The 25,613-nt window shown below is 41.3% G+C and overlaps 1 protein-coding gene across 1 annotated transcript in view; it reads right to left on the bottom strand.

The window, feature by feature from the left end:
- FRRS1L (ferric chelate reductase 1 like) overlaps positions 1-20,289 on the bottom strand; it is a 75,661-nt gene extending 55,372 nt beyond the window's left edge. The window contains exons 1-2 of the mRNA XM_070766881.1: positions 20,019-20,289; positions 302-386 (exon numbers count right to left, since the gene is read on the bottom strand). Of these exons, the coding sequence (XP_070622982.1) occupies positions 302-386; positions 20,019-20,268 (335 nt within the window). The 5' untranslated portion in view covers positions 20,269-20,289. The remainder of the gene's footprint in view (positions 1-301; positions 387-20,018) is intronic.
- Positions 20,290-25,613: the final 5,324 nt, after the last annotated feature.

Genomic DNA, 25,613 nt, shown 5'->3' with positions numbered 1-25,613 from the left:
GTTCCTATTGTTTCCTATGGAAAAACATTCAAATTTTCCAATTTTTATGGTATCAAAAGACATTGCAATGGTGTTCTGTTCTTAGAAACATTTTTTAAAATCTGTGCAGATATCTACATTTCAGTTGTCTAAACAAATGAACTTTACAACTGGGAAACTTCACATGGACTCAGAGTTACAATAAATAGGATATACCTGTACAGTATTTATTGAAACAATTTATATAGTGACTTTGTCCATAGGTCATATTGGTTTACTCAAAAAAGAAACAATTAACAAATTTTCATTGTATCATACTGACCTAAAGCATCCTTTTGTTTTTCCACAATCATCTGCTCGAATTTTTGCAAATGGATCTACTGGAGGAGCAGTAGGAAAAGGATAACCTTTAAGAATCAGAATCAAAATATTAATTATTTAATACAACACATTTTAATTTAATACTAATTGTTAATTTATATGTATTTTATATATTCATCAAATTTATATCCCACATTTTGTTTTTTACTGGAGTCCAAAATCACCTTGCAAAGTATCATATTCATGTGTTAAAATAAAGTGTTGTCATTTCCTTCAGAATCTATATGAAAGAACTACAAAATTATAATTGGAAAAGACTTTTTAAAAAAAAGACTTTTTATTCAATTTTTCAAATTTAAAAAAATAATAACAATTTTGCACAGATTAGAACCAATCTCTTATATCTGTTCAATTACTTACTATCGATCTTTAACTTTACATTGTTTGCAAAGATTACTCATGGTTACATAGTTCTTATATTTGTAGGTACTTTCACATTGTATTACAGTTTTTAAATTTTATTTTCCATCCAATTATACCATTTCTGCCAAGTATCATAATACTCTGGGTTGTCTTAGTCCTTTGATCTGTATCGCCAGTCTATCAATTTCCACATAATTATATTATAATATCTAATAATACATATAATAACCGCAGCAAGAATCTGTTGCACACAGTTTTGGAAAAATAAAATAGTACCACCAGAAAATGTTGTTATAATATTTTCTGGTGATAATATTTTATTTTTCAAAAACTGTGCATAATAGATCTTAGCTGCGGTTATTATATGTATTATTGGATATTGGGTCTTTTTTTCATATTGTTTCTTACGGATTCCTAATTCCAGATTTCTAATAAAAACTGTTCTGGAGTGAACTCTAGTTCTATTCCAATTATTTCCTTAATCCATCTTTGTATTATCTTCCAGAAATCCTTAGCTTTGGGACAGGTCCACCATTGGTAAAGAAAGTACCTAACTCTACTTCATATTTCCAGCAGGTCAAACTAGAATTTGGACATATTTTAGCCAATCTGCTTGGAGCTAAACACCATCTATGAAACATTTTATACAAATTTTCTTTAAAGGCCACTGACTTTGTGATTTTGCAGTTAATGTTCCAAGCCTTCTCCCAGTTAGTTATATGGATATTGTGTTTAACATTTTTCACCCATGCGATCATTGATTCCTTGGTTATTTCTTCTATTTTATTTATTTTCAATAAATATATAGTTTTGCTATCATTTTTTCCTCTGGGCCAGTCAATATTTTATCTAATGGTTGTGCGTTCATGTCAATACCTGGTTCTTTCTTGTCTTTTTTTTTTCCGGCTTTGATTTGGGTGTATGGCCACCAGTCATTTTTTATGTTTTGCTTCTCCAATTCTTCTCTGCTTATTAGCTGCCCTACCGGGTCTAGGATATCATATTTTAAACTTTTGGATCTACAAATTTGGGTATATGATCGCTTCCATAGTTGACAACCATCTTGGTACTCTTATGTAGTATTTCTTTTTTGTTTCTTGACAGATTCTTATTAATGAGTCCCTTATCCAATGTCATTTAAAGTCTGGCGAAACTTTACTCTCCCATCATAAGTGAGCATGCCATCCTGTTTGTAGGTCTTGTCCTTCTAGTATTAGTAATTTTCTATTCATTAAATTTATCCAATCTTTTATCCAGGTTAGAGGAGCCGTTTTAGGCTATAATTTCCATTTTGGGAGCCCTAGGGGGATCCCCTGCTCAAATCTTGTAAATTTGAAATTTTTATCCTTGGTTTCTTATTTATTATTTATTTATTTATATATATATTTAGTTATATTTCTGTTGATTTAATTAAAAAAAATTTTTTTTATTTCTTTTATTAGTTCTTGGCCAGATTCTATTCATTCTTCTAGAAAAAAGACAACACCATCTGCATAGGCCTGCAACTTGTACTCTTCAGTTCTTATTCTTGTTCCTTTAATTTTCTTATTCCGAATGTTGTTGAGAAGTGTTTCAGGGGGGACATTGGGCATCCCTGTTGAACTCCTTTGTTTATTGGGTTATATCCCTATTTACAATTATCCTAGCGGACTGGGAGGAATAAATCATTTCTATTATTCATTTGAATTTGTTGCCAAATTCATCCTAGCAAATTTGCCAGTTAACATTGTCAAACACCTTTTGAGCATCCAGGAAGACAAGAGCTACTTGCCTTTCTGGATGCGCTTCATAACACTCTAAAATATCCAAAATAATCCTCGTGTTATATTTAATTTGTATTGTCAGCAGGAATCCATTTTGGTCCACATTGATAAATATGTTAAATCTTTTTTTAGTTCTTTCTGCCAATATTACCATAAAAAATTTATAGTCTGCATTCAACAATGATATTGGCCTGTAATTCTGAATTTGGCTTTTCTCAGTTTTTCTTCACATATTGGGTATTTTGGCTTCCAAGAGAGCCTCACTCTATGATTCTAGCAAAATATTCTGAAATATTTCGTTAGGGTTTTTTTGTAAAACTCTCCTGGCAAACCATCTGGGCCTAGCGATTTGTTATTCTGTTGCTTTTTAAAGGCTGTTTGGAACTGCTATAAAGTTATCTCTTTCTTTAGCATTTATATATCCAATTCATCAATTTGAAATGTATTAATTTCTTCTAAATATTTTATTTATTTTTTCTTTTTCAATTGCTTGCATAATTCCTTCTAGTAATCCAATATTATTGCTTTTATCTCATCTTCTGTGTGTTGCGTTTTCTATCTCCATTTCTATTATGTATCTTCTTTTAATATCTACTTTGATCTTGCTCAATTTAATTTCACTCTTTACGTATATAGCCACCCTTTTTTTCCTTTTTTTCTCCTAATGCAGTCTATAGTTCACCTATAGATATTCTAAAAATTTTCTGTGAGTTTGTTTTATACGTACCTCTTCTAAGCATATAATTTTTGCTTTTTGTTTAATCAATTTTGAAAATATCTTTTTTCTTTTCTGTGCGTTGCTTAAACCTTTGATATTTAAAGAGATACGTTTTGTTTCTGTTTGAATTCTTGTTTGGAAAGAGTTTTAAGTTATCATCCAATCCTCTGCTCTGTATAGGATCTAAATTAAAATATTCAGGAAATATGGTTGGTGTTTGTTTGCACCCAATTAATAAACTCTTTCATATTCCCCTCAAATCTAAGGCTTTCTTGACTCTATTTCTGCTCATATATAATTTTTCTATAAATTTTCTGACTACCACATTCTTCTTGGTCAGATTATCTCTTTTTGGAAAGCCAAAATTCAGAATTGTCTATACCAGTCGTGGCAAACCATTTTTTGCTTGGGTGCCAAAGGAGCGCACTATGACATATGCATAGCCACACACTTAATGCAATGCTGTGTATGCGCAAAGCCCAAGGCTGCCCCTTCCCTCACATTTGCACTAGGCCTCATTGAAGCTTCCAGGCTTCCGATAGGCCTGTTGGGTTGTTTTTTGTTCTCCTCAGGGTTCAGGAAAGTCTCCTGAAGTCTAGGGACAGTAAAAAATGGCCCAACAGGCTAACTTAAAGTTTGGAAGCAAAATGGAAGTGCAGCTGCCCTACTACTTGCCTTCAAATAGTTGCAACCAGGCTGCACATAGCTTAGCCTATTTCTTCTGCAGCTGGCAAGGCTTTCCTGAAGACCTCTGTAGCTGATAACAGAGTTCCAGCTACAGTTGGAGCTCTGTTATTGGCTGCAGAGATCTTCAGGAAAGCCTTGCCAACTACAAAAGACACGGGCCAAGGTGTGGGAAGCATGTCTGCAACTGTCCAAAGCTGAAGAAGTTCCTGAAGACCTCTGACAGTGAAAAGGAGGCTGGGAGTGAGGTACACAAGTGAACTTCTCATTGGTCCATTGGTTCATTTTTGCCATCATCAGGTTTCATGGAGAAAGAAAAAACAGCCGAAAAGAAATCCGAAAATCAGCTGACCAGCACACACATGCATGCTGGAGCTGACATAGGACAACTCCTTGCATGTCCTCAGATATCCTCAGATCAGTGCCACCAGTACTGGTCTATACCTATGTGCCTTTTATACCACAGGACTATAGTGATACCTCGTCTTATGAACGCCTCTTCATACAAACTTTTCGAGATACGAACCCAGTGTTTAAGATTTGTTTGCCTCTTCTTAAGAACCATTTTCACCTTACAAACCCAAGCCCGGGTGCGTGGGCTCTCTTACTGGACATGCACTCTCTTACTGCTGCAGGGATTCCCCTGCCTTGTGATTGCTACCGCAGGGATTTCCCATTTGCTTGCTGTCCCGGCCAGGATTCTCCACCTCCTTTTGCTTACACCTGCACGCCTTAAGCTTTACTATGTAAAGCTTCCTACGCCGCCCCAAATCGCGCCCAAAATCACCTCTCCAAAAGCTTCCTACACTGCCCCAAATCGTTCCCAAAATCACCCCTGCTAAAGCTTCCTACGCCACCCCAAATCACTTCCAAAGTCTTCCAAAATCACCTCTCCTTTCAAAATGCCTCGTTTCTCCTTGCTGCCTTTCTTCACTCCATTTGCCTTCGTTAGGACCTCGATTTGGGGTGGCATAGTAAGTGTTTGCCTCATTTCTCCTTGCTGCCTTTCTTCAATCCATTTGCCTTCATTAAGACCTCGATTTGGGGTGGCGTAGGAAGCAGCTGGAGGGGTGATTTTAGGAGTGATTTGGGGCAACGTAGGAAGCTTTTGGAGGGGTGATTTTTGGAGTGATTTGGGGTGGTGTAGGAAGCATTTGATGGGGTGATTTTTGGAGTGATTTGGGGCAACGTAGGAAGCTTTTGGAGGGGTGATTTTTGGAGTGATTTGGGGCAACGTAGGAACCTTTTGGAGGGGTGATTTTGAGAGTGATTTGGGGCGGCATATGAAGCTTTTGGAGAGGTGATTTGGAGGCAATTTGGGGCAGCGTTAGCCTTCATTAGGACCTCCATTCCTTGCTTCTCCTCACTGTCCATCTTCACTCCGTTAGCCTTCACTTTGTCCTCCTGCTGCTTTTTTTTTAGCCTTAAAGTTTGAATTTTCCTAATGGGTTTGCACACATTATTTGCTTTTACATTGATTCCTATGGGAAACATTGTTTCATCTTACGAACTTTTCTACTTACGAATCTTGTTATGGAACAAATTAAGTTCGTAAGACAAGGTATCACTGTATTAAGAATTAGAACTACAGAATCGCAGAAGGTGTTTTACATAGCTCTCAAAACAGAGTGAGTGAATTATGTATATCAATCTTGACAGGTTATTAGCAAGAGACCCTTTACACAAGGAAATCGGCTATTCAGTATTACCTGCCATTAGCTTTTTTTTCTTTGCTTATTTTAATCCAATCCCTCTCTCCTCGCTGTAATATTTTCTCTATAAGACACAGAGACATTTCCACCCACATTTTTTTTGGCAGGGGGAGGGAAAAGTGTGTCTTATAGTGCAAAAAATGTAGTAAGGCTAAGTGCTATTGCTATTTCCAGTAATTCTACAGCTGATGGCCCTAATTGCTCAGCCAACAGGAATGTGTCCTGTAGCCCATTTTTCACCAGAAAACTGTTGGTAATCAGGTAATTGGCCAGTAGATGTCTGGTGCTATCCATTTTATTAGATCCTTCATTATCAGGTACCTTTTGCTACTCCTCAATTTCAGCTTCTTGGCAAATATCAGGTGTTTCAACCAAAATATTAAAAAAAAAATTATTGAGTTTTTTAACACATAAAGCATAAACAGACAAAAACAAAAAAATAAACAAATCACACAATACACCTTACATAAAAATTACAAAAACTTGTACATTTTGAGATAAAGTTGTTTTTACATTACCTTTTCTACATAGTCCCCTTTTACTTTGCCTGATTATTTTATTTCCATCTTTTCCTCTATCCATTTATAAAATTTTCCCCATATGGTATAATATTCATTTTCCTGTTTGATCTGCAATTCTAACATAATTTTATTCATTTTTCCATATTCTAGCATCTTTCTAATTACCATTTGTTCTGTTGTTACATTTTCTTTTTTTTTCAGTTTTGTGCAAAACTCAGTCTTGCCACTGTAAGTACATGGATTATTAGATATAGATTGCCTTTTTATGTTGCCCTCTAATAATTCCTAGTAAGTATACAGTATTTCTGCTTTTAGTTCTAGTTCATAATTTAGAATTTCTTTCAACCAATTTCTAATCATAGCCCAGAATTTTTCTGCTTCTGGACACGTCCACCACATACATTTATATGTGCCATGTGATGTTTTACATTTCCAACATTCTCTATTTAGATTATTGCAAATTTTAGCTAATCTTGCTGGGACGTAATGCCACTGATAGAACATCTCGTAGAGATTTTCTTTATATGGTATAGATATTGCCAGTTTGAAATTTAATATCCAAAGTTTCTCCCAGTCTTCTAATTGTATACCAGAACCAAGATTGGTCATCCATGCTATCATGTTTTCCTTCACAGATTTTTCTATATTTTCAAAAATCAATAAATAGTTATACATTCTAATAATAATATTTTTATCTGGTCCTATTAGAATTTTGTTTATTGTGTTTAGTTCTATTAAATCCCTTTTATATTTGCTTTGTATCTGATAGTATGATAGCCAATCTATTACTTTTCCTTCCTTTTTAAGTTCCTCTCTAATGAGACCTTTGTATCCAAAAGTTCTTTATATGTTATTATTTTAATTTTGTCAATTAAATTAGGATGTATTTGAGCTTCTATGGTGGATAACCATCTTGGTATTTCTATGTAATGTTTATTCTTTACCTTTCTCCAAGAACCTAGCAGTATTTTCCAAATCTTTTGACACTGAAATTGTATATATTTGATGGCTCCTTTCTCCCAAAGGTGTGCATGCCACCCCCTTAGTATGTTATTGATTGATTGATTGATTGATTGGATTTCTATGCCACCTCTGTCTGAAGACTCGGGGTGGCTTAGAACATAGAAAAACAGTTATAACCTTCTATTGTTAAAGCCCTCTCATTTTCCAATCTTATCCATTCCCTTATCCATAATAAATTAGCTGCTTGGTAGTATAGTTCTAGGTTGCGGAGGCCAAATCCTCCCCTTGTTCTGGAATTCTATAGAGCTTTGAGTTTAATTCTTGATTTTTTGTTGTTCCATATGAATTTAGATATTATACAATTTAAATTTGTGAAGAATTGTTTTTCTAGTTTAACTGGTGTCCTCTGGAAGAAATACAGCCATCTGGGCACTATGTCAGAATGTATAGTATTAATTCTCCCCATTATTGATACATTTAGTTTAGACAATTTTTCCAAATCTTCCTAATATAGTTTAATTCTTTTAAAGATGCATATCATGTTGAGCCATAACCCTAAATATTTTATTTTTGATTCTATCAGTAAACCTGTCAGGTCTATAATTCTTTTTTTTTTTGGTCATGCTTACAGTTTTTTGTTAATATTTTAGTTTTGTTTTTATTGACGTTAAATCCAACAACTCTACTGTATACCTCTAGTTCCTTTAATAAGTATGTGCTGATTTAGTCGGATCTTCAAAAAAGAAAACCAAGTCGTCCACGAAAGCTTGGACTTTATATTCCTGTTTTTTAAATTTTCTTTCCCAATATCTGTTCATTACTCTATCCTATTTAGCAGCAATTCAATTGATAAAATAAATATTAATGGAGAGAGCAGGCAGCCCTGTTTTACTCCCTTTTCAATTTCAAACTGTTCTGTTAGGTCTCCATTTATTGATATCCTTGCTTTTTGTCTTGTGTAAGTGATATTCATCACATTTTTAAAGTTTGTCCCCAATTTCATTTTTATTACATGTTTTAAAAAAATCCCAATTTAAATTATCAAATGCCTTTTCATCATCTACAAATAGCATTGCTAGTTCTTTTTCACTATAGGTTTTGTAACATTCCAGTATGTTTCAAGTTATTGTAGTATTGTATCTGATCTGTCTAAGGGTAGAAAACCATTTTGGTCTGGATGAATTATTTTGTTTAGAATTTTCTTCAATCTATCTGCAATTATCAACATAAATATCTTATAATCAATGCTTAGTAATGAAATTGGTCTATAATTTCTTATCTGCTCTGGATCAGTTCCATCTTTGTAAATTAATGTTATATTTGTTTCTTGCCAAGATAGAAGGCATATAGCCTTTTAAAATTTATTATTATATATATCCAGTAATATTTCACCTATTATCTGGGTCATTGCTTTGTAAAATTCACTAGGGAATCCGCCTGAGCCAAGTGTCTTGGTTTTTTTTTGCTTCTTAATTGCTTGTTCAAATTCTTTCTTAGTTATTTCTTTGGTTAATATCTCTACATCTTCTTCATATCTTTAGTATCTCTACATTTCTTCTCCAAATGATATTGTATTGTTTCATTTTCATCTTTTAATTGTTGTATCATTTTCTTTTTCTTTTTCTTTTTTAGGTTGTATGATAACTACCTACCCAGTTTATTTGCGTTTTCAAATTAATGTTGTTTTTGCAATTTTATTTTTCTTATTAAGTCTTCCTGCTCATTTAATTCTAGTTTATGTTTGGTTAAATCAATTTCTTTACGAATTGCCTGGTTGTCTGGGTTTCTTTGAGATTCTTTTTCTAACAGTTTCATTTTGTCAATCAAATGTTTTTGTAATAATCCTTTCTCTTTATTTTTTTTAGCAGTATAGGCTATTGTTATTCCTCAAAAGTATGATTTGGCTGTGTCCCATAGATTTTGCAGTGTAGTTTTTTGGTTGTTATTTTCTTTAAAAAAAATAGTTCCATGCAGAATATGGTGATCAGAAATTAGCTGCTCACTGAGGAAGAAATGTCCTTACAGGACGTCATCAAAGCGGCTCAAATCGTTGAAGTGGCTGAAGCCATGGCTGCAGAACTGAAAAGAAATGATAAGGCTGTCACGGTTTTCAAAATCGACAACTCCATCCTGTCAGACACCGTTGCCGCTGATGACCATGACCAGCAGCCTGAAGCCCAAGATGACAGCTACCTCCAGATAAGAACACTACCGGCGAGACAACCAAGACCACAAAAAGCCTTTCCTCAGCTGCTCTGGCTGCCGGGGGAACCATCCCTGCTTGAAATGCCCTTTTCGTGACTCCTTCTACTGCCGCTGCGATCGGAGAGGGCACATAGCCTTCCCTGATTCTCTGATGTAATTGATCCTGATTTTCCCCCGATATCAATAGGTCATCAAAACATGTCACACTCTACAGTGCAACTAGAGCCCATTATGGCTGCTATCAAAGACTTTCAGGGAAATCCTATTTCCCTATTGGGTAGGGCTTGAGTGCCCATCACTTTTAAAACAATTACATGTAATCTACCATTGATTGTTGTTAAAGGGGTGAATTATTACCATTTGGGTCTAGAGTGGATGGATCCATTAGGGCTGGTCGTCACGGGACTGCACACATTGGTGACAGTTGACCCTCCTAACTTTGTACATGAATTCCCTGCAGTATTTGACACCACTTTGGGAACTTACCAGGGATCCCCTATCTCCTTCTCCATAGACCCAAACATACCCCCGTTAAGGTTAAAGCCCCGCAGAGTTCCCTTGCCTCTTTTGCCCAAACTGGACCAACAATTAAGACAAACTGATTGCCCAAGACATCCTAGTATTGGTTGATCATGCCCCATGGGAGACCCCCATTGTCACACCAATGAAGCCCGATGGCTCTCTTAGGATATGCACAGACTATAAGTCAACCATTAATAAAGCTCTGCAACATAACTTGTACCCAATTCCAGTTGTCCAGCAGCTGCTGCACTTCTTGTGAGAAGGGAAGTTATTTGGAAATTGGATCTAGCATAGGCCTAGCAGCAGCTGCCAGTAGATGAGAACACAGCTTTGGTACAGACTATTGACACTCACAGGGGAGCATTTAAGTGCACCATGCTCCAATTTGGAATTAGCGTGCTCCAGGCATTTTCCAAAGCCTGATGGAATGCTTACTAGCTGGCCTTAAAGGGGTAGTGTTCTGTCGGGCTCTCTGGTAAACTTCTCCCAAAAATTCACAGGTACAAATTTCAGACACACACATGTTTGAAAATTCAAAACAATGTTCTTTATAATGAAAAGTCACTTAAACTAAGCCCTCTTTTGGTATAGCAAAGAGCACTTGTCTCCAAACAAACTGGTAATTTGTACAAGTCCCTTATCAGTTCTGTTATACTTAGCTTGCAGCTGTGAGGCAATTCACAATCTTTCCTCTTTCACAAAGTGAAACACACTTTGCTCTGGTTTAATTTCAAAGCGGGGAAAAATCAGCACACAAAAGGTCAAAGTCAGTAAAGCAGTCACGAAACACAACGATCAGATAATCCTCCACAAACCCACAGGCTGCTATTTATAGCAGCCTCACTAATTACCACAGCCCCACCCAACCACAGGTGGCCTCCTTTTCTTTGATAATAATCTCTCAGTTGTTGTTGCCTATGCATCGCTTTCCGCATGCGTGGCTGTATCATTAACTCTTGTTCTGAATCCAAGGAGGAGCTAGATAATTGATTTCCTTCTGAGCTGTCTGCCACACTCTCCTCCTCCCTGTCACTCATGTCTTCTTGGTCAGAGGAGCCTTCATCATCAGATTCCACCGGGGGCAAAACAGGCCTGCAGCATGTGGATGTCTCCCCCACATCAACAGTCCTTGGGGCAGGAGCTGGGCTAGAGCTAACCACAACAGGTAGTGACATATTTTGATGACTTATTGATATCGGGGGGAAATCAGGATCAATTACATCAGAGAATCAGGGAAGTACTCAATAGGTTACAATCAAAGGGCCTCAAACTTAGAGCAGGTAAGTATATGTGGGGAACCATTGAATTCTTAGGTTTCAGGATCAATGGTGAGGGAATTCACCCCACTCAAGATAAAATTAAAGCCAAAAGAGAAGCCCCAGAACCAAAGAACAAAACTGAGCTGCAAGCATTTTTAGGTCTCTTAAATTTCTATTCTGTTTTCTTAAAGCAGAAGGCCACCGTAGCTGAGCCATTACACTTCTGCAAAAGGGAGTGTCCTGGAAATGGGGAGACCCTGAATGTGCAGTTTTCCTCAAAATAAAAGAGCCTTTAACCTCTAAGAGTGCGGTAGTTCAATACAACACCACTCTGCCTTTAAGGCTGACATGTGATGCCTCCCCCTATGGGATGGGAGCTACATAGTCCATATACTGCCTAACAGAGATGAGGCTCCAGTAGCTTACCTCTCAAGGACCCTGTCAGGAGCAAAGAGGAAATATAGTCAGATAGACAGAGAAGCCCTAGTCCTAGTGGCAGGGGTGAAGAAATTCCCTAACTATGTATTTGTTGTGGTTGGCTCTGGGCCAGCTCCTGCAACAGGAAATTTGGATGTTGGCTTAGGAGAGTCCTCAGGTTCCCAGAGACTTGTCTTACTGCCATCAGCTTCAGACAGTGAGGATTCTTTGCCAAGGTTAGATGCTGGGGAATAAGAAGAAGAATCATCAGATAGAGAGATGGATGCAACCAGCCCATTAGTTAATGACCCCATTAGTGGGTCATCAGACTCAGAGGAGGAGGATCGGTCGATAGATGCCAGAATGCGCAGGCTCATGGCTAGAAGGAATCAACTGCGTAGGTATTGTCGGAGATAAGGGAGAACACCTGTGGCTGGGGCAATTAGGCTAATGGGGCTGCTGATAAATTGCCAGCGTTGCAGAGAGCGGGTGTGGGAGATTATCTGTTTGGAGAAGGAGACGTCATGTTTGTATTTTGTTTCTGGCTTTTCACAGATTCTTGGGGATATTTCATAGCTAAGTAAAAACTTGTGGACTGTCTGGAAGAGGTCTGGCTGTGACGCTTCCACAGTGCTCTTATTTTCTTTGCTTGTTTTTGTTCTAGCAACGTTCAAGGATTGTTATCTATAATTTGCTCAGTTTAAAGTGCATGTGCATAGCTTTATTTTGGATAAACAGCTTTTCTGTTTACTTTACAACAGCATGTGTGTTTGAATTACATTTCTGACTTAATTGGGGCTCGTAACATGAAGCCTGGCATAACAGAATAATCTCCCACCTTTCAGACACACACCGACCAAGTTTTGTGGACTGTTCCTGTTCCTGTTTGTTTTTGTTTTCCTGTGTTTGTTTTGAAATGGCTGAAGGCATGGCTGAGATGCAGACTGTTTTTGAGGTCCTATGTTTGGAAATCCAAACCCTGACACAGATGGTGGTTATTATGTAGAACCAGGTGGACTATTTAATTCAGCATCCAGCCCCTCCCCAGTGCAGCCGGTGGTTCCCACTCCACAGCTTCTGCTGTGGTGGAAGTTTTTTGTGGCTATGCCTGAGAAGTTTTGGGGAGACCGTTGCCGGTTTCCTGCCTCCCTCAGCCAGGTGCAGCTATTTCTTAATGGACAACTGGTGCATTTTCCCAGGGATGCAGAAAAGGTGGCTTTTCTCTGGAGTTTGTTTCCTGGCCCCGCTGCAGCATGGGTGTCACCATTGCTGGACCACGATGATCCGCTGCTGCAGGATTACACCACTTTTTGAAACCAGTTGCAGCGGCAGTTTGTGGACCCAGTCCGGGAGCAGACGGCCATAAGGGCATTGAAATAACTGAAGCAAGGCTTGCGCCTGTTGGCTGAATATATGAATGACTTCTGTGGCCTCAATGCTCAGGTACAATGGAACTAGGCTGCGTTGCTGGAGGCTTTCCAGGATGGCTTGTCTGAGACCATGTTGGATGACCTGGTTCATGAGGCCCTGCCTGCACCCTGGATGGACATTGGAGCTCGGCTGCTGTCTTGAGAAGTACGTCGGGCTGTGCAGCCCTCTCCCCATGTTTCTGGCACTGTGCTGGTGCCTGCTCTGTGTCAGGGGGTGCCAACTGTGCCAGTCCAGTACCTGGTACCTGTGCCCCGCCATTTCATGCCAGCCCTGCCCCGTCTGGCGGATCATGCATTTTCAGAGACTTGGGAGGAACCAATGGACGTGAGTTATGCCAGATCCCGCGTGACCACTATGGAAAGGGCTCATCAGTTCACGGCAGGTCTCTTTTATTACTGTGGGGGGGCAGGTCATTTTGCTAATTACTGTCCTCGCAAATGGCGGAGCACGGCAGCTGCCACCGTCCTGACAACTCCAGTACTGACTGCCACCATTTTGACTACTCCAGTACCAATTCCCAAGTCTGCACCCCATGTTCCACCCACAGTTCCTGATTAATCTGTGTCGGCTCCCGTGACCATGGCACCTCAGCCGGAGGCTCTGTTGGGAAACGAGGGGAGCCCGGCCTGGTGGCAACGCTAGGTCAGGCTGGTATCCAACCCCCTCCAGACTCTTTGGTTAATGACCCCGGCTTGTATTGACATTTAATGCTTGCAGTACACATCCATGTAGACCGTCGTACCCAGCATCTCGCGGCTCATGCCCTCAGGCCCAGGATTCCCAAGGCTGTTTTACCTGAGTGCCTCACAGAATTCGCCGATGTCATCGATGAAAAGGAGGCAGATCAGCTGTTGCTGCATCAGCCATATAATTGCGCCATTGAACTTTTCCCTGACGCCAAGCTTCCTGCCAGTCGGCTGTATTCCATGTCGGAACCCGAACTTGTGGCCCTCAAGGACTTCGTTGAAAAGAATCTTGCTAAAGGATTCATCCAGCCCTCGACCTCGCCCATTTCTGCATCCATTTTGTTTGTAAAGAAAAAGATTGGGGATTTGCAGTGGAAAATGGTGTTCGGCACCAGGTACGGGCATTTTGAGTACATCGTTATGCCTTTCGGTCTCACCAACGCCCCCGCGGTCTTCCAACACCTGATTAACGATATGTTGGACCATTTTGTGGTCATTTACCTCAATGACATTCTTGTGTAATCCCCATTACAGTCCAGTCATTTGTGGCACTTGCGCTGGGTCCTGCAACATTTGCATGAGCAGAGATTATATGCCAAGTTGGAGAAGTGCCAGTTTTTTCATACCACCATTGAATTCCTGGGGCATGTTATTTCTCCAGGGGGCATAGCCATGGACCTGGGCAGGGTGTTGGCTCTGAAAACCTGGCAATCCTGCAGAGGGTGAAGGACGTGCACAGACTGTTGGGCTTTGCGAATTACTATCACATGTTTATTCTGGGGTTTTCTACCCTGACCAACTCCGTCACCCGACTGTTGCAGAAACACATACCATTTCAGTGGGGTGAGGCTGAGCAGCAGGCATTCGAGGTTCTCAAGGACACTTTTATGAAGGAACCCCTGCTGCAGCCCCAAACCCGCATCGGCCGTTTGTGGTGGAGACCAATGCTTCTGATATTGCTGTTGGCGCTATACTTCTTCAGGCCCATCCAGATGGCAGTACTCTGTTCCCATGTGCTTACCACTCCTGCAAGCTCATGTCCTTGGAACAGAATTACACGATCTGGGAGAAGGAATTGTTGGCTGTTAAGTCTGCCTTCGAGATGTGGAGGCATCATCTTGAAGGAGCTCAGCACCAAGTGGAGGTCCGAATGGACCATCGGAACCTGGAGTTACTACAAACGGCCCAAAAGTTGAACCAACGACAGATAAGTTGGCCGTTTTTCTTTGCACAGTTCAACATTTGGATCCAGTACACGCCAAGCTACCAAAACCCTCGAGCAGATGCTTTATCCTGAAAACCTGAGTTCCTGCATGCCAAGGAACCGGCCCTGTTACAAACTATCCTGCCCGCAGAAGCTCTGGCTGCCTCCCATGACCCTGTTGATTTGTGGTGACGTATTTGAGAGATGCAGCGGGGGGATGGTTTTGTGGCCCGGTGGGTGCGGGAGATTGGGCCTGATTCTCCATGGATGTTTGCGGATGGACTGCTCTGGTACCGGGAGTGAAGCTGGCTGAGGAACTCTGGGAGTTGAAGTTCACAAAGTCTTAAAGTGAGGTTGGCTGGCTGAGGAACTCTGGGAGTTGAAGTCCACCCCGTGCTCTTTGGAAAGGGGAAGCGGGGCGGCAGGCAGAGGGGAATCCCCCACCCCATTCTCCCAGCCTCAGTGCCGCCGCCCGGCTGTCATCTTCTGAGAAGAGGAGGAAGAGACAGATACTGGTGGCGGCAGAGGAAGGTGAATGCCGGGGAGTTGTTGGCTGGTCAGGCAGCGGGAGTCGGGAGGACGAGAAGGGCTTTAAAAGAGCAGAGGAAATCTGGACCATTGGAGCACAAAGAGGGAGGGGAGGCGTGGATTCTTTGTGCTCCAATGGAAATGGAACGTTTTATCCTTTTGATTTCTCTGGGCATGAAAGGAACACCTTCTTCCTCAGAGCAAGGTCAGCATGGGGAAAAGGCGTCCAATGCTTTGGTCGGTTCTTGGAAGATGCGGCACCCAACCCAACCCGCCCCCCCAAGCATTAACACGGGGCATCATCGCATCATTACGAAAACACCAAAGTCCAGAGGTGGGGTTTCAAGGGCGTGCTCTGAGGAATAAAGTGTTCCCTCCACCCCAGAGAAAGCAAAGGGATAAAACATTCCATTTCTCTGGGGTACCTAGTCTGAGACTGAAGTGCTGGGATCCCCAGAATGTTTTATCCCTTTGCTTTCTCTGGGCATGGGAGGAGCACCTTCTTCCTCAAAGCAAGGTCAGCACAGGGGAAAAGGCATCTGATGCTTTGGTCGGTTCTTGGAAGATGCAGCTCCCAACCCAACCCCCTGGAAGGAATCTCCGTGACATCAAAGGGGAGGGGGCAGTGGCAGGCAGAGAGGAATCTCCCGCCCCACTCTTCTAGCCTCTGCGCCGCCACCCAGCTGTCATCTTCTGAGAAGAGGAGGAGGAGCCGGTCGCTGGTCGCAGCGGAGGTGTGCGAACAGCGGGGAGGCTGTGAGGGAGGCGGGAGACGGGAGGAGAAGGAGGAGAAGGGCTTTAAAATGGCAGAGGAAATCCGGACCATTGGAGCACAAAGAATCCACGCCTCCCCTCCCTCTTTGTGCTCCAATGGACTGGATTTCCGTTCGCCTTCCTCCGCTGCCACCGGTGCCTGGCTCCTCCTCTTCTTCTCAGAAGATGATAGCCGGGCAGCAGTGCGGAGGCTGGGAGTGTGGGGGGGGATTCACCTCTTCCTGCTACCCCCCCCTCCCCTTTCCAAAGAGCACCGGGGTGAGCTAAGGCTGCCCTGGGCAATAGGCACAACAGGGGTGGAGAGCCACGCCACCTCCGAGCCCAAAATTTTCCTGCCTTGGGAATGGTGCTGCAAGCAAAAGGGGGCGAGGAATCCTATTTGCCTGCCTCCCTCGATGGAATTCCGGGGGTGGGGCTTTGACATCACGGAGACTCCTTCCTGGCCTGTGGCTTTATTTCCTCCTCAACTGCCCCGTTTCGGCCCTGGCCAGGAAGGAGTCTCCGTGACGTCAAAGCCCCATCCCTGGAATCCCCTTTAGATTTCAATAAGGCATTTGATAAAGTTGACTATAGCCACATTCCTGATACAATTAAATAATGTGAGATAAATTATCCTATTCCCAGATGATTTGCACCTGCTGAATAGCCATATCTTATAAAAGTTTTTTGTCAACATGAAGAGAAGCAGGTGTTTTGGGGGTATAGAACATATATAAAAACCAAAATGGACAAGGATTTAGTAAGAAAATATCTCTCCACCCTGGATGAATACAAACCACGTGGGCTAGATAGCTTACATTCCAGGGTTTTGAGGTAGCTGGCAGGTGTAATAATGGAGACACTGACTATAATATTACAAGGCTACATAGCACAGGAGAAATACCAGAGGACTGGAAAAAAGCTGATATGATACAAAAGTGGGGGGTTTCTTTTTTTTGAGACATTTAAATTCTCTGTCCTGGAATTTTTGTCTATGGAATCCAACAAGAGTTGTTAAAACTGGCTCTCCTAAAATGCACATACAACTATGCTAGAATTTCAATTTCTGTTGTATCTTGAAACTCATGATTACTTGATTGTTTCTGCCAATGGTTCCAACTACTACTATATCTTCAACCAGCTTTTTTCTGTTGATTAGAATGAAATCACCTTGTATGTTATGCAATTTTTAACGAAAATAATTTTGTATCTAATGAAAACTTTTTAAAAAAGAATCACTCAGGAAGAGCTCAGGAACTTAGCTCACTCAGGGGATGACCCTACAGAACTGATTTCATAACAGATATCTAAGTTATTGAAAATATCTATTGTATTGTATCTGAACTGTGTTCAGTTCTGGAGACCTCACCTACAAAAAGATATTGACAAAATTGAACGGGTCCAAAGACGGGCTACAAGAATGGTGGAAGGTCTTAAGCATAAAACGTATCAGGAAAGACTTAATGAACTCAATCTGTATAGTCTGGAGGACAGAAGGAAAAGGGGGGACATGATCGAAACATTTAAATATATTAAAGGGTTAAATAAGGTCCAGGAGGGAAGTGTTTTTAATAGGAAAGTGAACACAAGAACAAGGGGACACAATCTGAAGTTAGTTGGGGGAAAGATCAAAAGCAACATGAGAAAATATTATTTTATTGAAAGAGTAGTAGATCCTTGGAACAAACTTCCAGCAGACGTGGTAGATAAATCCACAGTAACTGATTTTAAACATGCCTGGGATAAACATATATCCATCCTAAGATAAAATACAGAAAATAGTATAAGGGCAGACTAGATGGACCATGGGGTCTTTTTCTGCCGTCAGACTTCTATGTTTCTATGTTTCTATTAATAGAAAAGAGTATTGCATCCTGAATAAAAGCAAGACATGTGCAAAGGAAAAACAGATTGGGTATCAGTAGGATATATTTTCAGCGCTTTCCAAGGCTGGGTTTGATCATTTACTTTCTTCATTGAGAACTGAGAATAGCTGAAAATGAAACTTTTATCTACAACGTATCAAATGCTTTCCTGGCAGTCTTGGTTTCTAAAAGAGAGGCTTTTACTGAAGGTTAAGCAATATATTTATCCCAGGCATGTTTAAATTCAGTTACTGTGGATTTACCAACCACGTCTGCTGGAAGTTTGTTCCAAGGATCTACTACTCTTTCAGTAAAATAATATTTTCTCACGTTGCTTCTGATCTTTCTCCCAACTAACCTCAGATTGTGCCCCTTTGTTCTTGTGTTTACTTTCCTATTAAAAACACTTCTCTCCTGAACCTTATTTAGCCCTTTAACATATTTAAATGTTTCGATCATGTCCCCCCTTTCCCTTCTGTTCCCAAGACTATACAGATTGAGTTCATTAAGACTTTCCTGATATGTTTTATGCTTAAGACCTTCTACCATTTTTGTAGCCCGTCTTTGGACCCATTCTATTTTATCAATATCTTTTTGTAGGTGAGATCTCCAGAACTGAACACAGCATTCCAAATGTTGTTTCACCAGCGCTCTATACAGCGGGATCACAATCTCCCTCTTCCTGATTGTTATACCTCTAGCTATACAGCCAAGCATTCTACTTGCTTTCACTACTGCCTGACCCCACTGTTCGCCCATTTTGAGACTGTCAGAAATCACCACCCCTAAATCCTTCTGAAGTTTTTGCTAACACAGAACTGCCAATACAATAATATTCAAATTGAGACATCCTTTTCCCAAGGTTTAGTGGAAACACTAAACTGCAGTTTTCATTGCTTTGACTACTTATCTAGTAAAACTAAATCATTTTCCATATTACAGATGCCTCCAGGAATATCAACCCTATTGCACACTTTAGAGTCATCGGCAAATAGGCAAACCTTCCCTACCAAACCTTCCCCTATGTCACTCACAAAGATATTAAAAAGAATAGGACCCAGAACAGACCCTTGTGGCACACTGCTTGTAACCAGGCTCTACTAAGAATACTCGCCATTAACAACAACCCTCTGATATCTATCAGCTCTTTATGTGGAACCCTATCAAACGCTTTGCTGAAGTCCAGATAGGCAATATCCATGGCACCATCTTCATCCAACACCTTTGTGACATAGTCAAAGAAATCAATGAGATTAGTCTGACATGATTTTCCTATCTGGTAAAGTGGCCCAATTTTATCACTTCCCTTTTGGACTTATATTTATGAATACAGAAGAATTCCAGATCTAATTGGTCAAAAAGAATTGCACAATCTCCCCTTCCACCCTAGGCACACTACAACTATCAATAATTTCCTTTTACTTAGAGCAGGGAAACTTAAATTCTTCAGAACCATACTGAAACAAGCACAGAAAGCATGTACTCTATATGATCAATTTCACATAATGCTTATAATTTATAGTCTGCATATATATCATATTTAAAAAAATTTAAACGGACAAATGGTTCTATTAACCCACTCTGGATGTTCAGATTCAGATAATATTCTTAGTATAACAATATGTCTGCATTCCAACAGCCTCTGTTTCCATGGCAGCCACTAGAAATTGAGAGTCTGGGGAAAGGAATTAGGTAGAGGAAATGGTATATTGTCAGAAAATTATTTTCTTTGCTTCACTCCGGGAAACCAATTTATCTCAAATGGAAGAAATTTCGCAACCATATATTATACCTTACATGATGAATAGAACATATTATCCCATTTTATTTCAGCCCTCCCCCCAAAGACTCAAAGGTTTCCAAAAGGCAAGACAGAATTTTGATCATATACGGAGTGCCCTTCCCCCACTACAACCACTGGCTAATATTGCCACAATTCCCCTTTTCAACAGCAAGAGAGACGCAGCATGTTGCGTCCAGTAAAATTAGATAATCTCATTTTTTCTCTTCTACCTTCCCTCTGAAGTGCTTCTAGAGGTATTCTCTATTTGGATAAATTCTCACCCTCGTCGGAGAGGAAGCGCGTATCGTAAAACTCGTTAGCGAAAGTGCCATATGAAGAATCGTGAGGTTGATGCATCTCATCGGGCTGATTCCCTTTTGCATCTGTTTCGCGGCCTTGTATAGATCTTGTCTCCCTGCCGATGTTGTCGTCCGCAGCGAAGGCCCAAGAGGAAGCAGCGTAAGCGGCCACAAGCAGCATCCACAAGCCGCACCAGTGCAGCCAGGACAAGATTGCTGCAAATGCGGCCATGGCGGCAGTTCTTAAGCCCGGTAGAGTTCTTGCGCGTCGCCACCGCCTCTTCTGCTCTTCTACTCCACCCTTTGCAAGACTTCAGCCAAACTACTGTATTAGCATCAAATCTTACTGTCATAACCAAGCTTCAGCTGCAAAGAATGGCCTTTTAAAAAAAAACGTTCCTAATTATTACTTGAATATCTACATGGGTATGGCGATGTACTTATTACTAGTCCAGCTGATTGGACATTATTGAAATCGATGCAATGCAACCAAATGAACAGCTGAGAAAGACATATTTGAGATTGAAACCATGCTTCCCTGGAAGAGAATAGCAAGCACAGAACTGGGAAGCTAAAAGTGATATTGAAGTACATGAGAAGCAGCCAAATACAGTACATAGTTTTCTGCATATTTGATAGTAATTCATGGGAATGTATCTTTTAAAAATCCAAAGTAAATAAGTAATTTATCCAAGTCACTTCTCTAATTTATTATGTATATGTCCTATTTAGTTATTGAGAAATCAGCTGGTTTTATTTGTATTATCTTTCTTGTATCTTGTTTTTTAAAATCCATATCCACAATTCCCTGATTCTCAATTGTATCCTCTTCTATCTCCTCTTTCAAATGTATGTTTATAGTAGATCTTGAGATAAATTTCTGAGTGCACTGCTGCGAGATATCTCTGAATTCTTCCAAAGTTAACATACTTTTCTCCATTCTGCATTAAGGGTCCCTTGTCCTGTAATTTAGTTCTTTCTGCTTGCTTTTAGTCTCCATCCTTTCAAGTGTCCTTATTTTTCCCCCTACATTTTCCTACATGAATATTTCTTAGCCTTGCCTATAAAATCTTCATATATTTTAACAGGATTTTAAACAATCCATGGGAATGATTCTTATAATTACTTTTAGATTTTTATTTCTGATCCATCTAGCCTTTTAAGTGTTTATAACTTTCAAAATCAATTATCTAATTACTCTTTTTGCTGTTAATTTCAAAATAAAATTTAAATGCTTTTCTAAATTTTCAGAAATGCACCTTTCTGAAGGTTCTTAATATCCTAAAAAGCAATTAAAAAAGCTATTTCCAGAAATAATTAAGAAAGAACGTATTGAAGGCTCCAAACTACATCTTGAGCAAAGTAACTTTTCGTTGGCTTCCAGAGAATTCTGAAAGTTGGAGTCCACAAATCTTAAAAGTTGCCAAGTTTGAACACCTCTGCACTAATCTTTTTGCTGGCACCTGGTTTCACAGCAGATATTATTATTTATTTATTATTTATTAATTGGATTTATATGCCGCCCCTCTCCGTGGACCTGTGGATTATCTTCACCATTACTTCTCCAAGAGTTTATATTTTTATGTATACTCTGAATGATCCTAGAATTTGTTATAATAGTATATTAATGAAGAAATAACTCTTTGGTATGTGCAAATCAAATAATATACTAAATAATTTGGTGTGTTTAAAACAGAAATTAAGATTTTAAGAATGGTCAATTTGAGAGAGAGACTATTCTATAAAACAGTAATAAAGTGCCATCTTAATTTATATTTTGATTTTGCATTGCAAAGGATCATTATTGAGTTCTTCAATTGATGACATTTCTACTTAGTAATCACATATGAAATTACTAACTCCCTGAATGTGTCTTTGTACCTCTTGAACAATAACTAACCTTAAATCTGTCAAAACAAATGTCCAGTTTTCCTAATGCATAAATCTAGCCAAAGTGCGAAATAAGACAAAATAGAATTATATTGCTGTTTGGATTTTCATCTGTCAGGCTTGCTACGCTTTTTTTTAAAAAGAAATCTTTATTGAATATATACATTAAAGAACAATAAACACAAAATACAATACAGGTACAAATGAAAAAGTAAACAAATTAATAAACATAAACATCTATAATGGATTCTAAAGGGTGTCATGTCTAAGATTAGTAAAGAAAAAAAAGATCATTGTACAGTATTCAATATTTTCACTTTGTAATACAGTGTTGCCTCCTTTATTGCGGGTGTTACATTCCAGGACCACCCACGATAAACAAAAATCTACGAATTAGCGTACAGGGAACACTGTAAACGTGAAACAGTACGCGATTTTTCTCCTCTTCTCCTTTCTTCAAAGTTTAATAATAATACATTTTATTTACGGTCAAAGACCATCAATATAATATTAATAATAATTAAAAGGAAAAAGAACAGGAAACAGGACTTTTGCCTGAGCAACCAAGATTGACCCATCGTAACTATACAAGAGATTTACATATTTCACTATGCAGGCACACATTTGCGACGAATCCCCGCTGTTGCCACGCAGAATCTGGCCACCTTTGCCGTAATCCTGGCCTGCTCATCCCCAAGCAGCCACCGGAGATAGGCAACATCTGAGCAGTCAGGATATCCCGCAATAAGTGGTAAAATATGCTTTCTCCTAATGTCAGTGTAGAAGGAGCATCTCAGGAGCATGTGTCCCTCAGTCTCCACCTCTCCTGAGCCACAAGAGAAAAATCTTTCAATGGCTGGAGTTCCCTTGTACTTGCCGTACAAAACGGCGGATGGAAGCGCACGGCACAGTACAAGAGCAAATGCCTTTCGATGGCTTGCTGACTCTAGCTGTCCTAGGTATCTTGCAGGAGCCACAACATATCTAGTGGCATCTGGGACCAGAAACAGCGGAGCTCTACCTAAGTCCTCCTGCCTCTTGATGTCCTCCACCCTTTGTTGCAAGGTCTGTCCTGCTACATCATAGTTCATCTTGAGTATTAAAACTGGGGAGAAGCCTAATTTGTGAAGATTGTACTCGATGGCCTTAATCCATGAGGAGGAAAATTCATCGTGAAGGATTAACGGAGCAAAACCTTGTGGGAAAAAATTAAGCTTTAACCACTTATTTAGAGACGCTATACAGATTCTTGCTTCAACTTTTATCAGTCCAGTCTCCAGGCGCAGAAGTGCATTTGAGATGCAACATGGCATTTAGAGAATTGCTCTAATAAATTTGGATTGAACTAATTCTAGTGGTGTAAAGTGTAAAGCTGAAGCTACCGTGTTTCCCCGATAGTAAGACCCCCCCGATTGTAAGACATATGGGGGGTTTCAGGGGGGTCGGCTAATATAAGCCATACCCCGAAAGTAAGACATATGTCTTACTTTCGGGGAAACACGGGGGTATTTTTAAAAATAAATTTCAGAAAAGTTTACACCTTACATTTCACATGTAGCATAAGTTATTTCTCCCTGAGCCTTATTTAAATTTATTTCCAGCCTCCTTTCCGGCAGCTCCCCGCGCGTCCCTCGCCTTCGCTCGCCGCGGCGCCACCGCCTCTTCCCCTGCCGAGGCTCAGCTGCAAGCGGCCAGCGAGGCCGATCGGCTCCGAGGCGAGCGGCCGGAGCTGCGCCCTCCTTCACCAGCCTCCTTTCCAGCAGCTCCCTGCGCGCCCCTCGCCTTCGCTCGCCGCGGCGCCACCGCCTCTTCCCCTGCCGAGGCTCAGCTGCAAGCGGCCAGCGAGGCCGATCGGCTCCGAGGCGAGCGGCCGGAGCTGCGCCCTCCTTCACCAGCCTCCTTTCCAGCAGCTCCCTGCGCGCCCCTCGCCTTCGCTCGCCGCGGCGCCACCGCCTCTTCCCCTGCCGAGGCTCAGCTGCAAGCGGCCAGCGAGGCCGATCGGCTCCGAGGCGAGCGGCCGGAGCTGCGCCCTCCTTCGCCCGCCTCCTTTCCGCTCGCCTCGGAGCCGATCGGCCTCGCTGGCCGCTTGCAGCTGAGCCTTGGCAGGGGAAGAGGCGGGTGGCGCCGCGGCGAGCGAAGGCGAGGTGCGCGCAGGGAGCTGCCGGAAAGGAGGCGGGCGAAGGAGGGCACAGCGGCGGCCGCTCGCCCTTTTTGACTGCCCATCCACCCCACGGCCTGCCTTTAGCCAGCCAGCCGAGCGTCCGTGTCGCCGCGGAGTTGGCCTCCGCTGCCGAGAAACATTGCCGGGAGCGGCGAGGGAATGCTCCCCGCAACCCACCGAATGTCGAGGTCTCTCCCTGCCCCGTGCACCAGGTGAAGGGGGTGGCCCACATCACATCACGCGGGGAAGAAGAATTGGGGGCTCCCTGCAAGATGAGCAGCCAGAATCAGCACAGCCGAAAGGTGAGTGGCGCGGTCAGGCGCCCTCCTTCGCCCGCCTCCTTTCCGGCAGCTCCCCGCGCCCGAAGACGAGCCGGCCCCGGTGCCTGGGACAATGTAAGACATATCCCCAAAGTAAGACACAGTGGGGCTTTTGGGGGTAAAAAGATAGTAAGACACTGCCTTACTATCGGGGAAACACGGTAGTGGTCCAAGCAAGGATCCGTAAAGAAGCTGAGCTAGCGACTTGGCCTTAAAAAGCTTGATAGTAGCAGGAACATAATAACCTCCCTTTGTGCGAAAAAAATTGAGAATGGAGCTCGCTGATCTTTGGCCCAAGGCAACCGCATATTCTCCATGTGCTTTCCTTGAGCCATTGGCCTGAAAAACCACCCCCAGGTATTTAAAGGTGGTTACCTGCTCTATTTTGTGCCCATCAAGATACCATGAGTAAGTTTTTGGCCTTTTTGCAAAGGCCATGATCTTTGTTTTTTCATAATTTATACTCAGGTTATTGTTATTACAGTACTGAAGAAGGGCTCACAAGGCTCTTTTAAGGCCTACTGGCATCCTGGAGAGGATCATGGTGTCATCTGTATAGAGCAAAAGGGCGATGTTTTGGTCACCTATTTTGGGGTGGTGGTGATCTGATTTGTTCAACCATTTTGCCATATCATTTATGTAAAAGTTGAAAAGTAGGGGGGGCAGGATGCACCCCTGTTTAACCCCTCTTTCAGTTTTAACTGGCTTTGAGAGGGACCCTTGCGTATTACACCTCACCTTGAGGGACATCTTGGTATGTAGGGCACGTAGTAAATGAAGAAGACTTTGATCAATGGAGGCAGCTTCCAGCTTCTCCCATAATTTAGTCCTAGTTACTGAATCAAAGGCTGCCTTGAGATCTATAAATACAGCATATAGTGATACAGGACTATTTGAGATGTATTTTTCAATAAGGTGGCGGAGAACTAAGCACTGATCAATAGTGTCCCTTCCCTCTATAAAGCCGGCTTGCTCTTCAGTGATCAGATTCTCAGAATCCAGCCACTCTTTTAGCTTGCCTTGTAGGTGTTTGGCGTAAAGTTTACTAATTGTATTTAATAGACTTATTGGTCTATAATTGGCTCTTTAATTGTCCTCCCTTGCCCTCCCCCACCTTGCCTGATGAGCAAATGCAGCTTCGTCCCGCTACATCTTCCGCTCTCATTGAGGGCAAAAGGCAGGCGGGTGGGTGAGCAAACGAGCAGG

This window comes from Erythrolamprus reginae, chromosome Z, assembly GCF_031021105.1.
Source record: "Erythrolamprus reginae isolate rEryReg1 chromosome Z, rEryReg1.hap1, whole genome shotgun sequence".
Classification (NCBI taxonomy): domain Eukaryota; kingdom Metazoa; phylum Chordata; class Lepidosauria; order Squamata; family Dipsadidae; genus Erythrolamprus; species Erythrolamprus reginae.
The sequence above is the reverse complement of the archived record's forward strand: the minus strand, read 5'-3'. Positions and strand labels throughout refer to the sequence as shown.